Consider the following 17,649-nt stretch of genomic DNA (forward strand, 5'->3'; position numbering starts at 1 on the left):
CCTCTACCGATGCCCAACCCCAAGACTTCCCTCTACCGATGCAGAACCCCAAGACTTCCCTCTACCGATGCTTGACCCTAAGACCTCCATCTACCGGTGCCTAACCTTAAAGAGAATCTGTATTGTTAAAATCGCACAAAAGTAAACATACCAGTGCGTTAGGGGACATCCCCTATTACCCTCTGTCACAATTTCGCCGCTCCTCGCCGCATTAAAAGTGGTTGAAAACAGTTTTAAAAAGTTTGTTTATAAACAAACAAAATGGCCACCAAAACAGGAAGTAGATTGATGTACAGTATGTCCACACATAGAAAATACAATCATACACAAGCAGGCTGTATACACCCTTCCTTTTGAATCTCAAGAGATCATTTGTGTGTTTCTTTCCCCCTGCAGCTATCTTCCACTGAAGTGTCAGGCTGTTTCTTCCTGCAGAGTGCAGACAGCTCTGCCTGTATGTAATTCCTCAGTATGTGAAAGCCCAGCCAGCTCAGAGGAGGATTTATCCAGCTTGTAAAAGATAAGAGAGAAGCTGCCCTAATCTAAATAATACACAGGCAGTGTGCAGAGAGGGGGCTGGAGGGGGGAGATGCATCACAGAACCACAACACTGAAGAACTTGGCAGCCTTCCAGACACAGGCTGACAAGTCTGACAAGAGAGAGATACGTTGATTTATTACAGAGATGGTGATAGTAAAACATGCTGCAGTAAGCCAGAACACATTAGAATAGCTTTTGGAACTTGTAGGATGATAAAAAACAGGATGCAATTTTTGTTACGGAGTCTCTTTAAGACTTCCCTCTACTGATGCCTAACCCTGAGATCTCCATCTACCGAAGCTTAACCCTAAAACCACCATTTACCGATGCCTAATCCTAAACCCTCTCTCCACCGATGCCGAACCCTAAGTCCTCTCTCTACCGATGCCTGACCCTAAGACCTCCCTCTACCGATGCCTAACCCTAAGACCTCTCTCTACCGATGCCTAACCCTAAGACCTCTCTCTACCGATGCCTAACCCTAAGACCTACCTCTACCCATGCCTAACCCTAAGACCTACCTCTACCGATGCCTAACCCTAAGACCTACCTCTACAGATGCCTAACCCTAAGACCTCCATCTACCCATGCCTGACTAAGACTTCCGGATTGGTCGCTTTAACCAACTGTGCCACTTTTGCTCAAATTTCTTTGCACTGGTTTGAGAAAAAAATCTGCCCCACAGTATATCTTCCTAACTGCTATTAAAATTTGTTTTATTGGCTGTTGCCTGCCAGACACTGCACTTCCAGACACCCACCACTAGGTAGCAGCAGATGGGCGAGATTTTGCATTAAGGTGAACTGTCCAGCCTGCTGACATCTGGAAAGGGTTCGCAGTAACGCCGGTGCAGCCTCATCCCAGTTCTTAGACAGGTAACTAAGAGCAGACAGCGCCACCTCCTGGGAAATGTGGAGAAGAAGCTGTGTGGATAAAAAAGGAAGAGAAAGTAACAAATGTTCAACATCGGCTTTAATATGTACGAAAATGTTCTAAAAGTATTTACATATCTGCTCATTTTACACGCATGCGCGAACACGCACACACACATGCACACACACACGCGCACACATTTGGAACTCCAAATTAATGTCCAAATTTTACAAATTCTGCGTTTGCATTGCGAAATTGCGATTTATTGCAAACATAAGATCACTTACTATTAGTGCAAATTTGCAAAAATACATTCATAATAGGTTACAATATTGCTTGCATTTTTGGGGGCATTTTCACACAGACGTTTTGCATTTTCACATAGAATTTTCTTATTCATATTCCTTGAGCATTTTTCGCTAGTTATGCAAAAACAAAACAAAACAAAACAAAAAACATGGAGGAGCATTACCTGTTTAGGACCATTGGTGGTGGTGATAGGGTAGAGAAGTGTTGCCTGTTTTGGCGGAGGTTAGTTGGAGGACCATTATCCGTTCACGGACGGTGTTGGTTGGGTAGAAGATCATTGCCTATTTAGGGCCGGTGTTGTTGGTGGTTGGATAGAGAAGTGTTGCCTGTTTAGGGCCGGTTAGAAGGAGGTGTATTACCTGTTTAGGGCCAGTGTTGGTGGTGGTTGAGTAGAGGAGTGTTGCCTGTTTAGGGCCAGTGTTGGCGGTGGTTGGGAAGAGGACCATTACCTGTTTAGGGCCGTTGTTGGCGCTTGGCGGTGGTTGGAAGGAGGGGTATTACCTGTTTAGGGCCAGTGTTGGGGGTGGTTGGAAGGAGGGGTATTACCTGTTTAGGGCAGGTGTTGGTGGTGGTTGAGTAGAGGAGTGTTGCCTGTTTAGGGCCAGTGTTGGCGGTGGTTGTGAAGAGGCCCATTACCAGTTTAGGGCCGGTGTTGGCGGTGGTTGGGAAGAGGACCATTACCTGTTTAGGGCCGGTGTTGGTAGTAGTTAGGAAGAGGACCATTACCTGTTTAGGGCCGGTGTTGGTAGTAGTTAGGAAGAGGACCATTACCTGTTTAGGGCCGGTGTTGGCGGTGGTTGGGAGGAGGATAATTACCTGTTTAGGGCCGGTGTTGGTGGTGGTTGGCGGTGTCTCGGATGAGCAGAGCTGCTGAAAGGCCTCGTTGTACTGATCTGCCGTGCACACTCCGTACTCATTCTGCCATACTCCCGCCAGTCGGCTCAGGAAGGTGTCCTCTGTGCGACTTGCAGCCCATTGGTGAAAACATGGGGTGACCTGCTGTGTCTTCCAGTCTATCGCCGTCTTATCTTCAATGTGATTATAGAGAAGCTCACTGGTGCTCAGTAACAGCCTCTGTCCCTGGAAAACAAGTCACAGTTCAGATATTACTTTCACAGACACAGTCATGAGAAAAAGACACCGGTCGATGTGGCCAACTAATGGGTCTACTTGACTGACTTCCTCCATGCACTGTAGACAATTGACAATCTGTGCTCACTTCCTGCTGGGTCTATCCATCTTTGGACTCTCCCCCTCGCCCCCACAGATTGTAGGGGCAGCGGAGCTACTCTCAGCTGTCCTTCAGCGCTTCCTCCCATGTCTTCTCTCCACTGTTGGTGCTTCTTCATGTCTTTACAATTTCAGGGAGCTGTGTGTACCAAGTCTAAGCACTAGAGGTCAAACACTAGGAGCACCATGCTTCCTGCGCTCCACTGCTGCCCATCTGAAAGGCTGTATGGCAGTTGCAAGTTTTACGAACTGCTCATGCACAGAACACTCCAGGCTGCAGGAGCGCAATCAAGGCCAGGGCCACGCAGGGGCAGTAGTCCACGACAGGCCTCAGTCAGACAAGTTTCAGAGGTGGACAGCAGCGGACAGGGAGCACAGTGAGGAACAAGAGGGACCGTAGAGGGCATCACCCTGGGTTTTCTCTAATAACGAGTTGAGGACCATAGGCTTACACCCCCCTAGTGACCAGACTATATTTTACAATTCAGGGCTCTGCAGCTTTAAAAGCTCGCTGCAGAGCCATAACTGAGCACACAAATGAATTTTGTCCCCTTTTCTTGCCACCAACAGAGATTTCTGTTGGTGGTATCTGATCGCTGTTGCTATGTATGTTTGTTTTTTATTAATTTTCTTGCGATTATTTTTTAATAAAAAAAAAATATTTTTCTTTAAATTTAACTAACCCATCATCCCTCCCTCCCAAGTCAGCCAAATTGAATTTCGAAATGGGCAATGAGGGGCACTTGGGGGGGCCCTACGGATCCTGGGGCAATTGCCCCCTTTGCCTTTATTGTAGCGCCGGCCCTGCAAACCCTGAAAATGCCATCTCATTGGTCACCTCTGTTGGTCACGTGACTCTCCTCAGAGCTCCAGCAGTCAGCAAGCTCCTGCAAAGTAAGAGTGTGCGGTCAGTATATCTCATGAGAGTGGTTTACCAGCAAGCTTGGATGCTGCTGCAGCGTCTGCTGGGCCCCCACCCAGTTCTTCACATTGAAGTGTTCCTGAGAGCAGCGCACAGCGAATGAGGCGGCCAGCTCCTTCTCTCCAGCGATGGAGGCGAGCTCGGCGGCAGAACTCAGAGACAGCAGGTCCCCTTTCTTAGCCAGGACCTTGGCTGCGTCATACGGAGAGGATGCTCCTAAGTAGCTGGGAGAGATGATAAAATACAGTTCAACAACAATACTTTATATGAAAGACATCATCACCGAAGGCCAATGAAGGGCTAGATTACCTCCCCCATAGCCTTCTGATGCTGCTCGTTGTCTTAGTGGTCGCTCCAGTAAACCCCTCCCCCCATTAGCTCCCTCTGTGTCCGCCCGGTCCCCTCTGTTCTCCTGCGGAGGACTCTGTGATCCAGCCGGGTGGCAGGCCACTTCATATCTGCGGGCCCAGCAACGCGCGTTCATGTGGCTGGGAGGTCGCAAGGAACTGCAAATGGGCAGAGCCTTACCGACCACCAGAGTGCATTCGGGGTGCATGGGCTCAGTCATGGACCTTACCAAGGCTGACAGCAGGAGAACGGAGGCGAATGGGCAGAAGCTGAGGGGCTGACGGACTATAGGGAGCTGGAAGAAGCCCCAGGTAAGTATAAGGGCCGGTTCACACACGGATGCAGAACGGAAACAGTAAGCGCATCCGCAGGGAGGAGGTGTTCCATAACGTTCTGCATCCGCATGCAACAAATACACCCCACCATTCTGCGTCCACACTCAATCCGTTCCCGCATTGATCGCCTCCGCATCACCGCTCGCCTGTCCCTTCAACAGCCCGGAGGCCAGCAATAGCATGGGGCTCTCCATAGGCTGCAACAGGCCAATTCTCCTTAGCCTCAGGGGAAATTTTTATTGGTCCAACATGAACCAATCAGAATTCTCCCTGTTGCTGAGGATTCTCATTGGTCTTTTGTAGCCCAATGGAGATCCTCTGGCCATTAAGCCGTTTAGGAGGCACCGAGCAGTGGCGATGGGTGGCGGAATACGTGAGCATGACATCACGGCGGCGGCGACATGGGCAAGGCGGAGACTAGCCTACTGAGAACAATGGACACATTTTCCCATCTGGTCCGGGAAAATGTGCCAAGTTGGGACTCTGCGTTCCGTCTTGTTGTCCGTGGCACACGGATCCGTGTTTTGTAACAAGCGGAAGCGGATCCTATTTTTAAAACATAGAATCCACTTCCTGCATTTAAGCGTAGCTTTAAAAAGGTATCACAGGGATACGTTTTAAAAGTAAGTGTGAACCAGCCCTAAATCCTTGTCATAATGTATCTTTGTCTCAGGTACACTTTAAGTATTCAACTGGATCCCTTCAATATCTTTCCAGAAGTTCCCCCCAGCGTTGGTGAGCGAGTCGCAGTACGCAGGTGCGAGTTCTAAACCACACATTTACAATTAAATGAAGCACTCGACCACTAGGGCTTTCTTTCACAGCGCATGTGAAGTTCTAAACTCACCATCGGGCAGTTCAGAATCATTCCCCACCACTCAGGGGAACTTCCAGGAGGCTGGGGAGTGAAGAGGACTGAACATGGGGAATGGGAGGGACCCAGAAGACAGCAAGCAGCACCAGGCTTTTCTGAAAAAACGTAATCTAGTCCTCCATAATACAAAAGGATTTGCATTCCTTGATTAAAGGGCTATTTTAAAGTGGATCCAAGATAAACTTTTACTCATTGCATAATTGTGTTCCTTTCATATAGTTTATAGGGCATTACTCAAGCCAAATACTTTTTTTTTTTTTTTTAATACTCTAATTCCCTATAAACAAGCCTCGCCCACAGCTCCTTTTGTGCCTTTAGGCCTCGTTCAGACTATACGCGCTGCCGGGCGCATTTTGGCAGCGCATATAGTGTGCGACACGCAAGAACGGTAGAAGGGCATAGACAGCCCTTCTACCGTTCCCATCATATGCGCTGCGTGGCAGCGCGATTGCGCTATCGCGCACTTTTTGTGGATCGCAGCGCAGATGGCGTGCGATCGGGCGCGTTGCGTTCCGATCGCACAGCCATCTGCGCTAAATGATGTGAACGAGGCCTGACACTGTAGCAAGGGCTTATGAGAGCTCAGTCTGGGCAGGAGGAGGATACTAGCCATTGATTTCAGAGGCAGAGGGGAGGAGGAGAGGGGACTGAATTTACACACAGGCAAGCTGCTAGCATCTCCAGCCCTCACCCTGTGTGTAATGTGACAAACAGAACATGGCTGCTGTCGTATCACAGGAATAAATCATCATAAACTGTTGAAGCTGTTTGCAGCGAGATTTGCTGTGTAAACTATCTAAACTTTAGATAAGATATATAGACAAGTTATTTGTTATAGTTAGTTTTTCATCTCGGATCCGCTTTAAGTAATATAATAATTTAATGAAGTTTAAGGCCAGTTTTACATTTGGGGAGAGCATTGTGGTGTGATTGCTCTGACCCCCTCGCATCGCAATGCCAAAAAAGCGATTCATATGACCCTGTGACAGAGCGTGCCGACAGTGTCATACACATAGCCACACGCATGTCCTTCGACCAGTGCATACACCCTGCTGGACAAGAAGTACGTCACTGAGATTCCCAGTCGTATTTGCGTTGTTCCACACGTGCGCGCCGCTGCCAAGAAATTTACATTTTTCGCTTTGCGCATTCAATGCAGTCCGCCACGATGCTACGGAAAGCACACAGTAACGCGCTGTGTACTTTGCGGTGGGTCAGCGACAAATCGGATAATTCCGCCACGACGCAGATAGTGTACTGGGCCCCATACTCTTTCTTTGCTTGTTACCCTGCGTGAAAGCGGTAACGCAATGCAAAAAAAAAAAGTGTAAAAGGGGCCTGAAGCCATCACCTGTGTGCAAAACAGATTGGAAATTCTATAAAACTTGGGTCTGGATAGATTTCCAAGAAAGTGATAAATATAAGTTAGTATTGAATTCATGAGGGTGAGAACAGTGAATTATTTTTGATCGTACAATTGCATGCTTAATCATCAATCTCTATAGGATCTACTGTTTTCAGGGTCATAACTAGAGGGCAGCAGCATCTGAGATTGCAGGGGGGTCCAGAGCTGGGGGGGGAGGGGGCCCATCTACCAACCTTCCCTTCCTCCAATACAGGGGACCATCTTCCAGATCGGTCTACACTTCAGAGGCCCCACTTGTTATGGGTGAGACAATCATGATGGCCACCACTTGTTTTATGACCCTTGTGAGATGGGCCCTCAGGCTGTGAGGGTCACCAGGGGGAGGCAAGGAAAGGGGGGTGAATATTGCGAGGCCACATCAAAGTTTCCCCGGGGGGGCCCCATGCATTGTAGTTATGCTACAGACAGTTTCTTCTCCTTTAGTGTACACGATCTCAGTTGATCCCTTCTGCACACTCCCCATTTATTATCATTTATTATTTTGAGCATTATGGTTTGTCATTAGTGTGTGTTTGATGGTGCTTGCCCAATGTTGTCTGTTGATTTATATCCATGTATGGTGCACATTACTGAACATTTGCAATATACTCAGATACTCACCACTTAGCTGCCATGGCGTAGTGCCCGTCGCGCTCCAGTACCGACGCCCAGCTGGTGTACAGGTCCCGGAGAACGGGGTCATCTGACAGCAGCCGCGATTTGGCCACAACGATGGCTTCTCTGAAAGACATCAGAGAGAAAATGGCTCGATGACATTCTGAAAGGTGGCCACACTGCTCGATTTTTTTAGCGGTAGCTAAAACAGATACAATTCAGGGATGCATAAAAAAGGGAAATAATATCTCGAGATGCTAGTATACTACTCCCTCTGTATAAATCACTTGTGAGGCCACATCTGGGGTATGGGATAATGCAGGGGAGGAGACATGATGCAGGGGGCGGGGCACACACTACTCCCTCTGTATAAATCACTTGTGAGGCCACATCTGGGGTATGGAATACAGTTTTGGGCACCACACTATAGAAAGGCCATTGACCTTCTGGAACAGGTACAAAGACGGGCAAACTAAATTAATCACAGGGATGGAAGATCTGACTTATCAAGAAAGGTTGGACAAACTGGGCTTATTTAGCTTGGAAAAAAGGCGACTGAGAGGTGACGTGATTAACATGTATAAATACATCAGAAGGCAATACAAAAGCTTGGCAGATGAGCTTTTTGTCCCTAGGGTTGTACAAGGGGGCATGATTTGTGGATGGAGGAAAAAAGTTTTTGCCATCTATTTAGAAAGGGGTCCTTCACAGTGAGAGTGGTTAAAATCTGGAACATGTTACCTCAGGAAGTAGTTATGGCAAACTCTATAGCTACATTTAAAGAGGGCTTGGAAGCTTTCCTTGCATTGAAGGGCATCCATGGCTATAATTTTTAGGTCATTTCCGAAAGAGTTGATCCAGGGATTTATCTGACTGCCATCTGGAGTCAGGAAGGAATTTTTCTTTTTTTAAGGCTAATTGGCCCAGGCCTTGTAAGGTTTTTTTGCCGGCCCCTGGATCAACTGGGATATGCGGGTTCAGAATGGTGTTTTATTTTTACTTTATTTTTTCTGGTTGGACTTGATGGACAAATGTCTTTCAACCAAACTAACTATGATATCTGTCCGATTATGCTAGAAATTGATTCCATATAGATTTTGGAAGACTTTGGCCTACATTTTATAAATTAGCTATGGTCTGTTGTATACAAACAGGACCAAAGAAAACTGAAGCACTTTGAATTAGAGTTGAAGGACAACTGAAGCGAGAGGTATTTGGAGGCTGTCATATTTATTTCCTCCTAAGCAATACTGGCTATCCTGCTGATTCTCTGCCTCGAATACTTTTAGCCATAGACCCTGAACAAGCATGCAGCAGATCAGGTGTTTCTGACATTATTGTCAGATCTGTCAGGATTAGCTGCACGCTTGTTTCTGGTGTTATTTAGACACTACTGCAGCCAAATAGCCCAGTAGGACAGCCAGGCAACTTACGTAGTATTGTTTAAAAGGAAATGCATATGGCAGCCTCCTTATATCTCTCACGCCAGTTGCCCTTTAATATGTCTCTGAAGACTTTGGATATCCGAATAAATGTTGGCCACACGTGATAAAATAAAAAGATCCGATTTTCATGTTTTTTCAATAAAAACGATCGGTTGTACAGAAGAAATCAAAAGGTTTCTTTTTTGAGTGAAAAATTATCGAATTTCCCACTTTTTTCTACGCAAGTCGATTGGGAGTGGTGGAAAATTGAGATAATTTTTTTCAGAAAACTGATGGGTGTAAGATAGAGTGTCAATTTCTGAATATTATTATATTAAATATTTATTCTGAAAATGTATGTCATGTGGGTATATTACTGTTATTTTAGTAAATGAAAAACAATCAAAGAAGAGGGTTGGCTCTTGGGTGCATGAAAATAAATACATATCTTTATTAGTAAATCACATACAAAACCCTAAAAACTAAACCCAAACATATACAAAAACCCCAAAACATAGAATAGGTTAAAACATATAGCCACTCCGCCAAAACATGCCACTGGGACTTCAATTCTCTATTATAATTTGCGGGGCTGCAGTCCCCAAAAAGCTGAACTGAAAAAAAGAGAAAGGCTGAAACCAATTTTCATGAAAAAAATCTTGGCTGGCTGGTTCCTATTCCAAGGACAAGCATGTGCATAGGATCAAGCAACAAGAGAACCTCCATACATAGCCATGGTGTCAGTACATGTATATCGTTGGTTATAGCCCCCCACACGCTCCTGCAGATTGTACTTTGCTTGCCTCAGTTTATAATTGAATTGTGTTTATATTCATTATGCTTTGTATTCTTATATTACTAAGGTTTCTTTTATATAATACTAAGAACAAGTTATTATGCCAAGGTGCTTTTGTCATTCTAGGAATTCTTTAAAGGGAACCTGAAGCGAGTAAAAGTATTTACAATAAACACAGGACGTAGCTGCAAATGAATATTTCATACTAACCTCACCGTCAGTTCCTCTCAGAAGCTCACCATTTTCTTCTTACAGTGATCCCTTCCAGTTCTGACAAGATTTTGTCAGAACTGAAAGATACCAGTCGCTGTCAGTTATAGATCAGCAGCTGTCAGTTACAACTGAATGTGCAAGGTAATGTCCATGTTTCCCTATGGCTCAAGTGGGGGATATTACAGTTTAACAGTCTGCTAACCAGGAAGCTGTTATGGAGTAATGGCCATTTTCAAAATGGAGGACGGATAATTCCATTGATCACATCGGACAACTGGGACGCAGGAGAGGAGAAAGTGATTGAGGAGTAGACTACACAGGAGGTAAGTATGACCTGTGCATGGTTATTTTGACTTTTTATTTTCAGTTCAGGTTTTCTTTGAGGAGAGACAGAACTGGACTATAACGGTATTTCCTGGAGAAATAGAAACAGAGGCAGTTCTTGAAGGGTAACCCGAAAGTCAGGTATGGCCAGGAGGATGAAACTAAACTCGAAACGCTTCCTACAAGGAATTGTTCTGAGGTTATTCTCAAAGACATGGCAGGCCCGCCCAGCCAGAGAGTGAAAGCTGCCAGGAGCCAGTGATGATTGGACGTGACAGGAAGACACCGCCTTAAGGTAGGAATATAATGAAGAGGCTTTAAAGGGAACCTTAACTGAACGGGGGGTAAAGAGTTTCACTTACCTGGGGCTATTACCAGCCCCCTGCAGCAGTCCTGTGCCCTCGGAGCCGCTCTGGAATCCTCCGGTCCCCCGCTGTCACTTAGTTTCGTTTTTGACGACTCACCAGTCGGCCGGCCGCCCGCCATGCGTATTATTGGACGCATTCCCTACTGCAATTAGCGCTGTTGCGGGCCGCAACGCGCACAAAAATACGCGTTGTCGCATATCTACGCGTGCGGAATGCGGCAACGTGTATTTTTGTACGCGTTATGGTCCGCAACAGCGCTAATTGCAGTAGGGAATGTGTCCAATAATACGGCTCCGAGGGCACAGGACTGCTGCAGGGGGCTGGTAATAGCCCCAGGTAAGTGAAACTCTTTACCCCCCGTTCAGTTAAGGTTCCCTTAATAGACTGCGGGTGGGACGAACTTTGCTTTTCCTGTGCCAGTGAGGTTGAGGTCAGACCTTTGCCTGTGTAATGCTGGCATAGAACGCCCTTGATCAAGAATAAATAGATTCCATCGCTCATTGACATTAAGGAGCAGAGTCTGAGTTTTATTTTTCCTTCCACAGTCTCCACTTGTCTATAGGTCCTGCTGAAAAGCTGCTTTCAGACACACCTACCTGTATAAATGGTTTCCTTTCAGCAGCTGCACAGCTTCGTACACTTTGTTAATGGACAGCAGGTGTGACGCAGCCTTCACGTATTGTTCCTGAAAACACAGCTGCTTGACGTAGGCCTCAACCGCCCAAACCCAGGTCTTGTATCCGGCTGTAGAGAGAATATAATTCAGCTACTAACGCATCACCCTTTAACCCAAGTCATCTTTTTAATGTCTGCAAATTATTATTAGTTAGTGGAAGACCTGTACAGATACGGGGCGTTGCTAGATAATGAGTATTAGGGGCATATGCCCTCGGTCTTTAGTTGCCCATTTGTATTTTTGGTTCAGACAGGTTGCGGGTGGTATGAGTGCCCTCTATCAACCTGTGTTGTCCTTAACAGGAACCAGAGAAACGATTCTCAATAAAATATACATACCTGGGGCTTCCTCCAGCCCCCTCCTGCCTGATCGCTCCCATGGCGTCCCCTTCTTTCTCTCTGTTCGCCCGCAACTGGCCATGGAAAACCTCCAGTCCGGGGCCAACTGTGCATGTGCGGCCCAGCCGTGTGCGCGCTCTCACCGCGGTCATGTCACCTGGAGCGTTCTGTGAAGAACACTCCAGGCGACGTGAACGAGACAGGGAGGCGCGCCTGGCCGGATTGCGCCAACAGATGGATTTTTCAGGGCCAATACCGGGCAATTGGAGAGGAAGAAAAGGATGCCATGGTAGCGATCAGGCCGGAGAGTGCTGCAGGAAGCCCCAGGTACATATATTTTATAGGAAATCTTTCGTCTCCGGTACACTTTAAAAATCTGCTCTAAGACTCACAGAACACACACCTAAATATAATGAATACCCTTAAAGGGATACTGTAGGGGGGGGGGGGGGGTCGGGGGAAAATGAGTTGAACTTACCCGGGGCTTCTAATGGTCCCCCGCAGACATCCTGTGCCCGCGCAGCCGCTGACCGATGCTCCGGCCCCGCCCCCGGTTCACCTCGGGAATTTCAGACTTTAAAGTCTGAAAACCACTGCGCCTGCGTTGCCGTGTCCTCGCTCCCGCCGATGTCACCAGGAGCGTACTGCGCAGGCACAGACCATACCGGGCCTGCGCAGTACGCTCCTGGTGACATCAGCATGAGTGAGGACACGGCAACACAGGCACAGTGTTTTTCAGACTTTAAAGTCTGAAATTCCAGAAGTGACCCGGAGGCGGGGCCGGAGCATCGGTGAGTGGCTGCGCGGGCACAGGATGCCTGCGGGGGACCATTAGAAGCCCCAGGTAAGTTCAACTCATTTTCTCCCGACCCCCCCCCTACAGTATCCCTTTAAATAACCTTAATTGAAGAAAATCGCAGTGTTTAATTGCAAATATTAGCAGTTTGCATTGTGGAAAATTGGTTGTAGCGTGCCCAGGACTTCATGTTTGACCCCTCAAAGGGGGGCTTTGTCAGGGGTACTAAACAAGTGCTACAGCAGCCTGGCTGCTACATTGGCCGAGAGGCTATCAACTTGTGATATTATGTGAATGTTGTGATTGTAATGTAGATATTTACTGCACTTTAGCACTTGGCACTCTAGCACTTTTTTTTAATACCCCTGACAAAGCCCCCTCAGAGATGAAACATGTAGAGTTTGGTAGGTGGGGGGAGAGGGGTTGTTTTAACAGCGAGTTGTGTTGATACCACTTTCAATCTAGTTGGGGGTGCTATCTGTGACCACTTCGCAACCCACTGTGAATTCACTTCACGTAGATGTTTAGCAGTACCATAGTGGTTTTATCCTAATTTAATAAAAAGTTTTGTTTTAAATTTAGTCTCCTCTAATTAAGGTTAAGTGTATTCTAAGACCTCTTGCACACTGAGGGCTTGATTGACTAAGACAAATAGTATGCCTTTACAGAGTTAACATGCCATATCAGTGTTAGCAGACCTTATCAGAGTTAGTACACCATATCAGAGTTAACACGCCTTATCAGAGTAGCTGAGCAAGCGCTACAACCTTATGCCTGCTAATTGGCAATGACGAGAGCTCCACTCGTCGTCAGAGTGGAGCTCTCATTGCCAATTAGCAGGCATACGTTTGTAGCGCTCGCTATGCAACTCTGATAAGGCATGTTAACACGTATAAGACGTGTTAACTCTGATAAGGCATGCTATTTGTCTTAGTGAATCAAGCCCTTGTTTTATACAATCCGATTTATGATTCTGATTAAAAAAGTACTGTATGCTGCTACGTTTTGTAATCGTAATCAAAAATCGGATCGTATAAAAATAATCGGAATTGCATGTAGTGTGCAAGAGGCCTTACTCACAGCTCAGATGCAAAATTCTGTTCCCGCTTCCCAGAACAATATTTGTGGCTCTGGAAGTTACATCACTTCCTGTTCCAGTCTTGAAAAACAACAGATAGCAGACGCCACATTCTGTACCTGCGTTAGCAGAGCCTGCTGGCTGGGTTGGAGACTTACCGTATATAACGGCGTATAAGACGACTTTTTAACCCCTAAAAATGTTCTGTAAAGTCGGGGGTCGTCTTATACGCCGGGTGTCAGTTTTTCAGCGTGAGGTGCTGCTGGGTGCCGGGTGCCATGCAGAGTTATAAATTACCTGATGCTGCACTGTGCCCTGAAAAGAAACAGATTGCGGTGTTTTTGAAAAAAAAACCTGTATTATCTTATTCCGATCAGCCGCTCATGCGGCTAGCAGCGCAGCTTCCGGGGTCACCTGACTGGTGACGTGTGCGCTCTACGATACATCTCGGCAATCTCTTCATGCGTGAGCGCATACGTCACCAATCAGGCGACGCTGGAAGCCGCTCTGCTAACCGCGCGAGCGGCTGCTCACAAGAAGATATTACAAGGGTTTTTTTATTTAAACAGAGAGCGTGATCTATGCCACTTTTCAGCATGACACATTGCAGCATCAGGTAATTTAAAGCTCCGCATGACACCCGGCATCCGCATAGTGAACTGGGTAGTCTTATACGGCAAGTATATGCCAAACTTTTTATTTTAACTAGAAAAGTTGGGGGTCGTCTTGTACGCCGGTATATACGGCATCTTTATTTATTTTGAATTTATACAATGCTGATATTTTCTGCAGCACTTTACAAAGTATATAGGCTTGTCATTGAGGGCTGGCCCACTACGTGCAATTTTCTACAATGCAAACTGCTACCATTGGCAACTAAACACTGCGATTTTCAGCAAGATTCCCAGAGCGATCTGAAGGCATGCAATTTGCTCCTGCATTCCTTCAATGAGATCGCTCCGAAAATGCTGCATGCTCTGCTGCAGTGGAACTAGCCTCATGGGGTCCCACTGTTGTAGTAGTTAAGCGCTGCAAAAGCACTCATAGTGGGCTCCACGCCTATCAGACCTCCAAGGGGCACACAATCTAATTCCTATCATAGTCCTATGTCCATCATAGCCCAAGGCCAATTTGGGGGAAGCCAAATAACTTATCAATATATTTACCCAGTTCAGTGTAATGCTGGGAATACAACATACGTTTTTACCCTCGATAGATAGTTCGATATATAATATCTGACAAGTCCGATATTCCTTCCGATCTTTTTTTGGCTCGATTTCTCCTAAAAGTGAATGGAAAATGATAAGAAAATCGAGCGGAAAAAAAACAGCGGGTGGAAAATCTAGCGGAAAAATATATCGTGTATACCTAGCATTAATGTACTGCTTATTTTACAGATTACTTCCCCCCTCCCCCACAGCAAATATCACCTAGAAAACAGGCTTAGGGCTGGTTCAGACGGACGTTCGGAGGTGTTGCGTTCGTTGGCGTTGCGTTGGTGATGCGTTCAGGCTTTCAGCAGCGTTCGCGTTGCGTTCGTATGCGGTCGCGTTTTTTCTTCCCCTAGGGGGACATTACCCGTCGCGGTTAACCGCCCCTGGAAGCTACATGAAGCTTCCAGGGGCTCCTTGAAAGCCAGGGAAAATCGGGACCCGAACGCCGCGTTCGTGTAAACGCGCGTAAAAGCTTGGTACAAACGCTCCCATTCACTTGAATGGGAGCGTTTAACGCCAAGCCCTGAACGCTGGCGGTAAACGCTGCACAAACGTCCGTCTGAACCAGCCCTTACATCACTGTGTAAACTCTTCAAAGGGAGGGGGGATTCAATTACCTTCTGGTCATAGTTTCCTTATCTTACCTGAGATGGGAAGTTTCTGGAATGGGCATTTTGAGATAAGCTTGTTACTGTATCTAAAAAAAATGCTACAAAACAGTGCGCAAGTGAGTAGGGAGGCTGGCTGGTATCTTACTATTTTAGCAGTTAAACTGCTGTTCAGGAAATGCTGTTGAAAACAGAAAACCCTGAGAATCCCGCACAATGCCTACTTTTTTCGCAATAGTGGTCCTTTAAGAGAAATACAGTGTACTTGAGCTGCCCCCACCAACTGTATTATTATGAGTTGTACCCTGGTCTATGAGGATCATGGCAAAACAAGTTATACACAAAGTTGTCACCTATGTACAATTCACCACATCCCTAAAATATCAGCTAAAGGTGCCCATAAACTATGTCCATTTCCTGCCGATATACAGCCGATTCGATCACTGTAACTGAATCTGCTGTGAAATCGTTAATGCAAATGTTGACCAATTTCCATACAAAAATCCATCGATTTAGTCGATCTGTCCAGGCGGAAAATTTTGCTCGATCGCCGGTGGGTCGGGAGAGCGCCGTTCGATTCGACGACGAAGCAATACTATCACCTGTCCGCCGGCACGAGTCCCCGGGTCCATGCTGGCCCTTTCTCCGGCTGGCCGCCTTCTCCATCTTCTCTTCACTTCCTGTCCCGTCCTGTCAGAAGGGGAAGTTCAAACAGTAGCAGTAGAGGCTCTACTGTTTGAACTTCCACTCAGGACAGGAAGTGAAGAGAAGATGGAGAAGGCGGCCAGCTGGAGAAAGGGCCAGCATGGACCCGGGGACTCGTGCCGGCGGACAGGTGATAGTATTGCGGCTGGCCGGGGGAACAGGGGAGGCAAGCCAGGCAGAGGCAACTGCACAGGTTGTGAATCAATTTCATGCTGAAATGGATTCAAACTCAGTGTGCAGTGTATAGGCAGCCAATAGATCCCTCTGTGATCAGATTAGATCAGAGAGGGATCTACCTGTTGGTCGATCTGGTGGCAATCGACCAGTGTATGGCAGCCTTAAATCTGAACATACATCTGTAGTCTCAGAAGGTTCCAGTTGTATTGAGTCTGTCCCTCTTACCTACCCATGGGAGACAGCGCCACCAGCTGGTCTGACAGCTCCCCCCTCTCTGCAGCAAGCTGGAGTGAGCCCTTCAGATCCCCTTTCCATAGCATGATCTGGTGCTGAAGATCCGGATGTCCGTTCTCCAGATGGGCCTTGCCTGTTAGCATAGAAAGGAGGGCATAAGAGAAAAACCAAGAGCTATTCACAGATCTGAATACAGAGAACATACAAACACTATTATCATGTATTTATATAGCAGTGACATCTTCTGCAGCACATTGCAGAGTACATAGTCATGTCACTGACTGTCCTCAGAGGAGCTGACAATCTAATCCTAACATAGTCACAGTCTAATGTCCTACCATATTATTATTATTATTATTATGTATTTGTATAGCACGGTCATCTTCTGCAGCACTTTACAGATTACATAATCATGTCACTGACTGTCCTCAGAGGAACTCACCATCTAATCCTACCATAGTCATAGTCTAATGTCCTACCATATTATTATTATGTATTTATATAGCAGTGATATCTTCTGCAGCACTGTACAGAGTACATAGTCATGTCACGGACTGTCCTCAGAGGAGCTCACAATCTAATCCTACCATAGTCATAGTCTAATGCCCTACCATATTATTATTATGTATTTATATAGCAGTGATATCTTCTGCAGCACTGTACAGAGTACATAGTCATGTCACTGACTGTCCTCAGAGGAGCTCACAATCTAATCCTACCATAGTCATAGCGTAATGTCCTCCCATATTATTATTATGTATTTACATAGCACTGACATCTTCTGCAGCACTGTACAGAGTACATAGCCATGTCACTGTCTGTCTTCAGAGGAGCTCACAATCTACTAAGTACCATAATCATAAGTCCATACTAGTCTAGGGCCAATTTAGAGGAAAGCCAGTTAACTTATCTGTATGTTGTTGGTATGTGGGAGGAAACTGGAGTGCCCGGAGGAAAACCACAGACACTGGGAGATCATACAAACTACATGCAGATAGTGCACTGACTGAGATTCTAACCGGGGACCCAGCGCTGCAAGGCAAGAGTGCTATCCACTGCGTTACCATGCTGCCCATAGCACTAACCAGAATATAAGCAATTCTCTACTTCAGCCATTGCCCATTATTGGTTTTACACCTACATTCAATAATTATGTAGGGTCCACTCCGAAACGGCCAATGGCAAGCTAATAATTCTGACTTCAATGCAACTTAAAATTGGACCAATCAAAATCAGCTAGGATGTG

The 17,649-nt window shown here is 46.4% G+C and overlaps 1 protein-coding gene across 3 annotated transcripts in view; it reads right to left on the bottom strand.

The window, feature by feature from the left end:
* Positions 1–17,649, bottom strand: part of GEMIN5 (gem nuclear organelle associated protein 5) — a 115,980-nt gene that overhangs the window by 19,554 nt on the left and 78,777 nt on the right. For all 3 annotated transcript variants that reach the window (XM_068278305.1, XM_068278303.1, XM_068278304.1), the window contains exons 21-26: positions 16,399–16,536; positions 11,174–11,321; positions 7,459–7,578; positions 3,889–4,099; positions 2,540–2,803; positions 1,302–1,464 (exon numbers count right to left, since the gene is read on the bottom strand). In XM_068278305.1, the coding sequence (XP_068134406.1) occupies positions 1,302–1,464; positions 2,540–2,803; positions 3,889–4,099; positions 7,459–7,578; positions 11,174–11,321; positions 16,399–16,536 (1,044 nt within the window). The remainder of the gene's footprint in view (positions 1–1,301; positions 1,465–2,539; positions 2,804–3,888; positions 4,100–7,458; positions 7,579–11,173; positions 11,322–16,398; positions 16,537–17,649) is intronic.

The sequence above is a fragment of the Hyperolius riggenbachi genome, chromosome 3 (assembly GCF_040937935.1).
Source record: "Hyperolius riggenbachi isolate aHypRig1 chromosome 3, aHypRig1.pri, whole genome shotgun sequence".
In the NCBI taxonomy this organism is placed as follows: Eukaryota; Metazoa; Chordata; class Amphibia; order Anura; family Hyperoliidae; genus Hyperolius; species Hyperolius riggenbachi.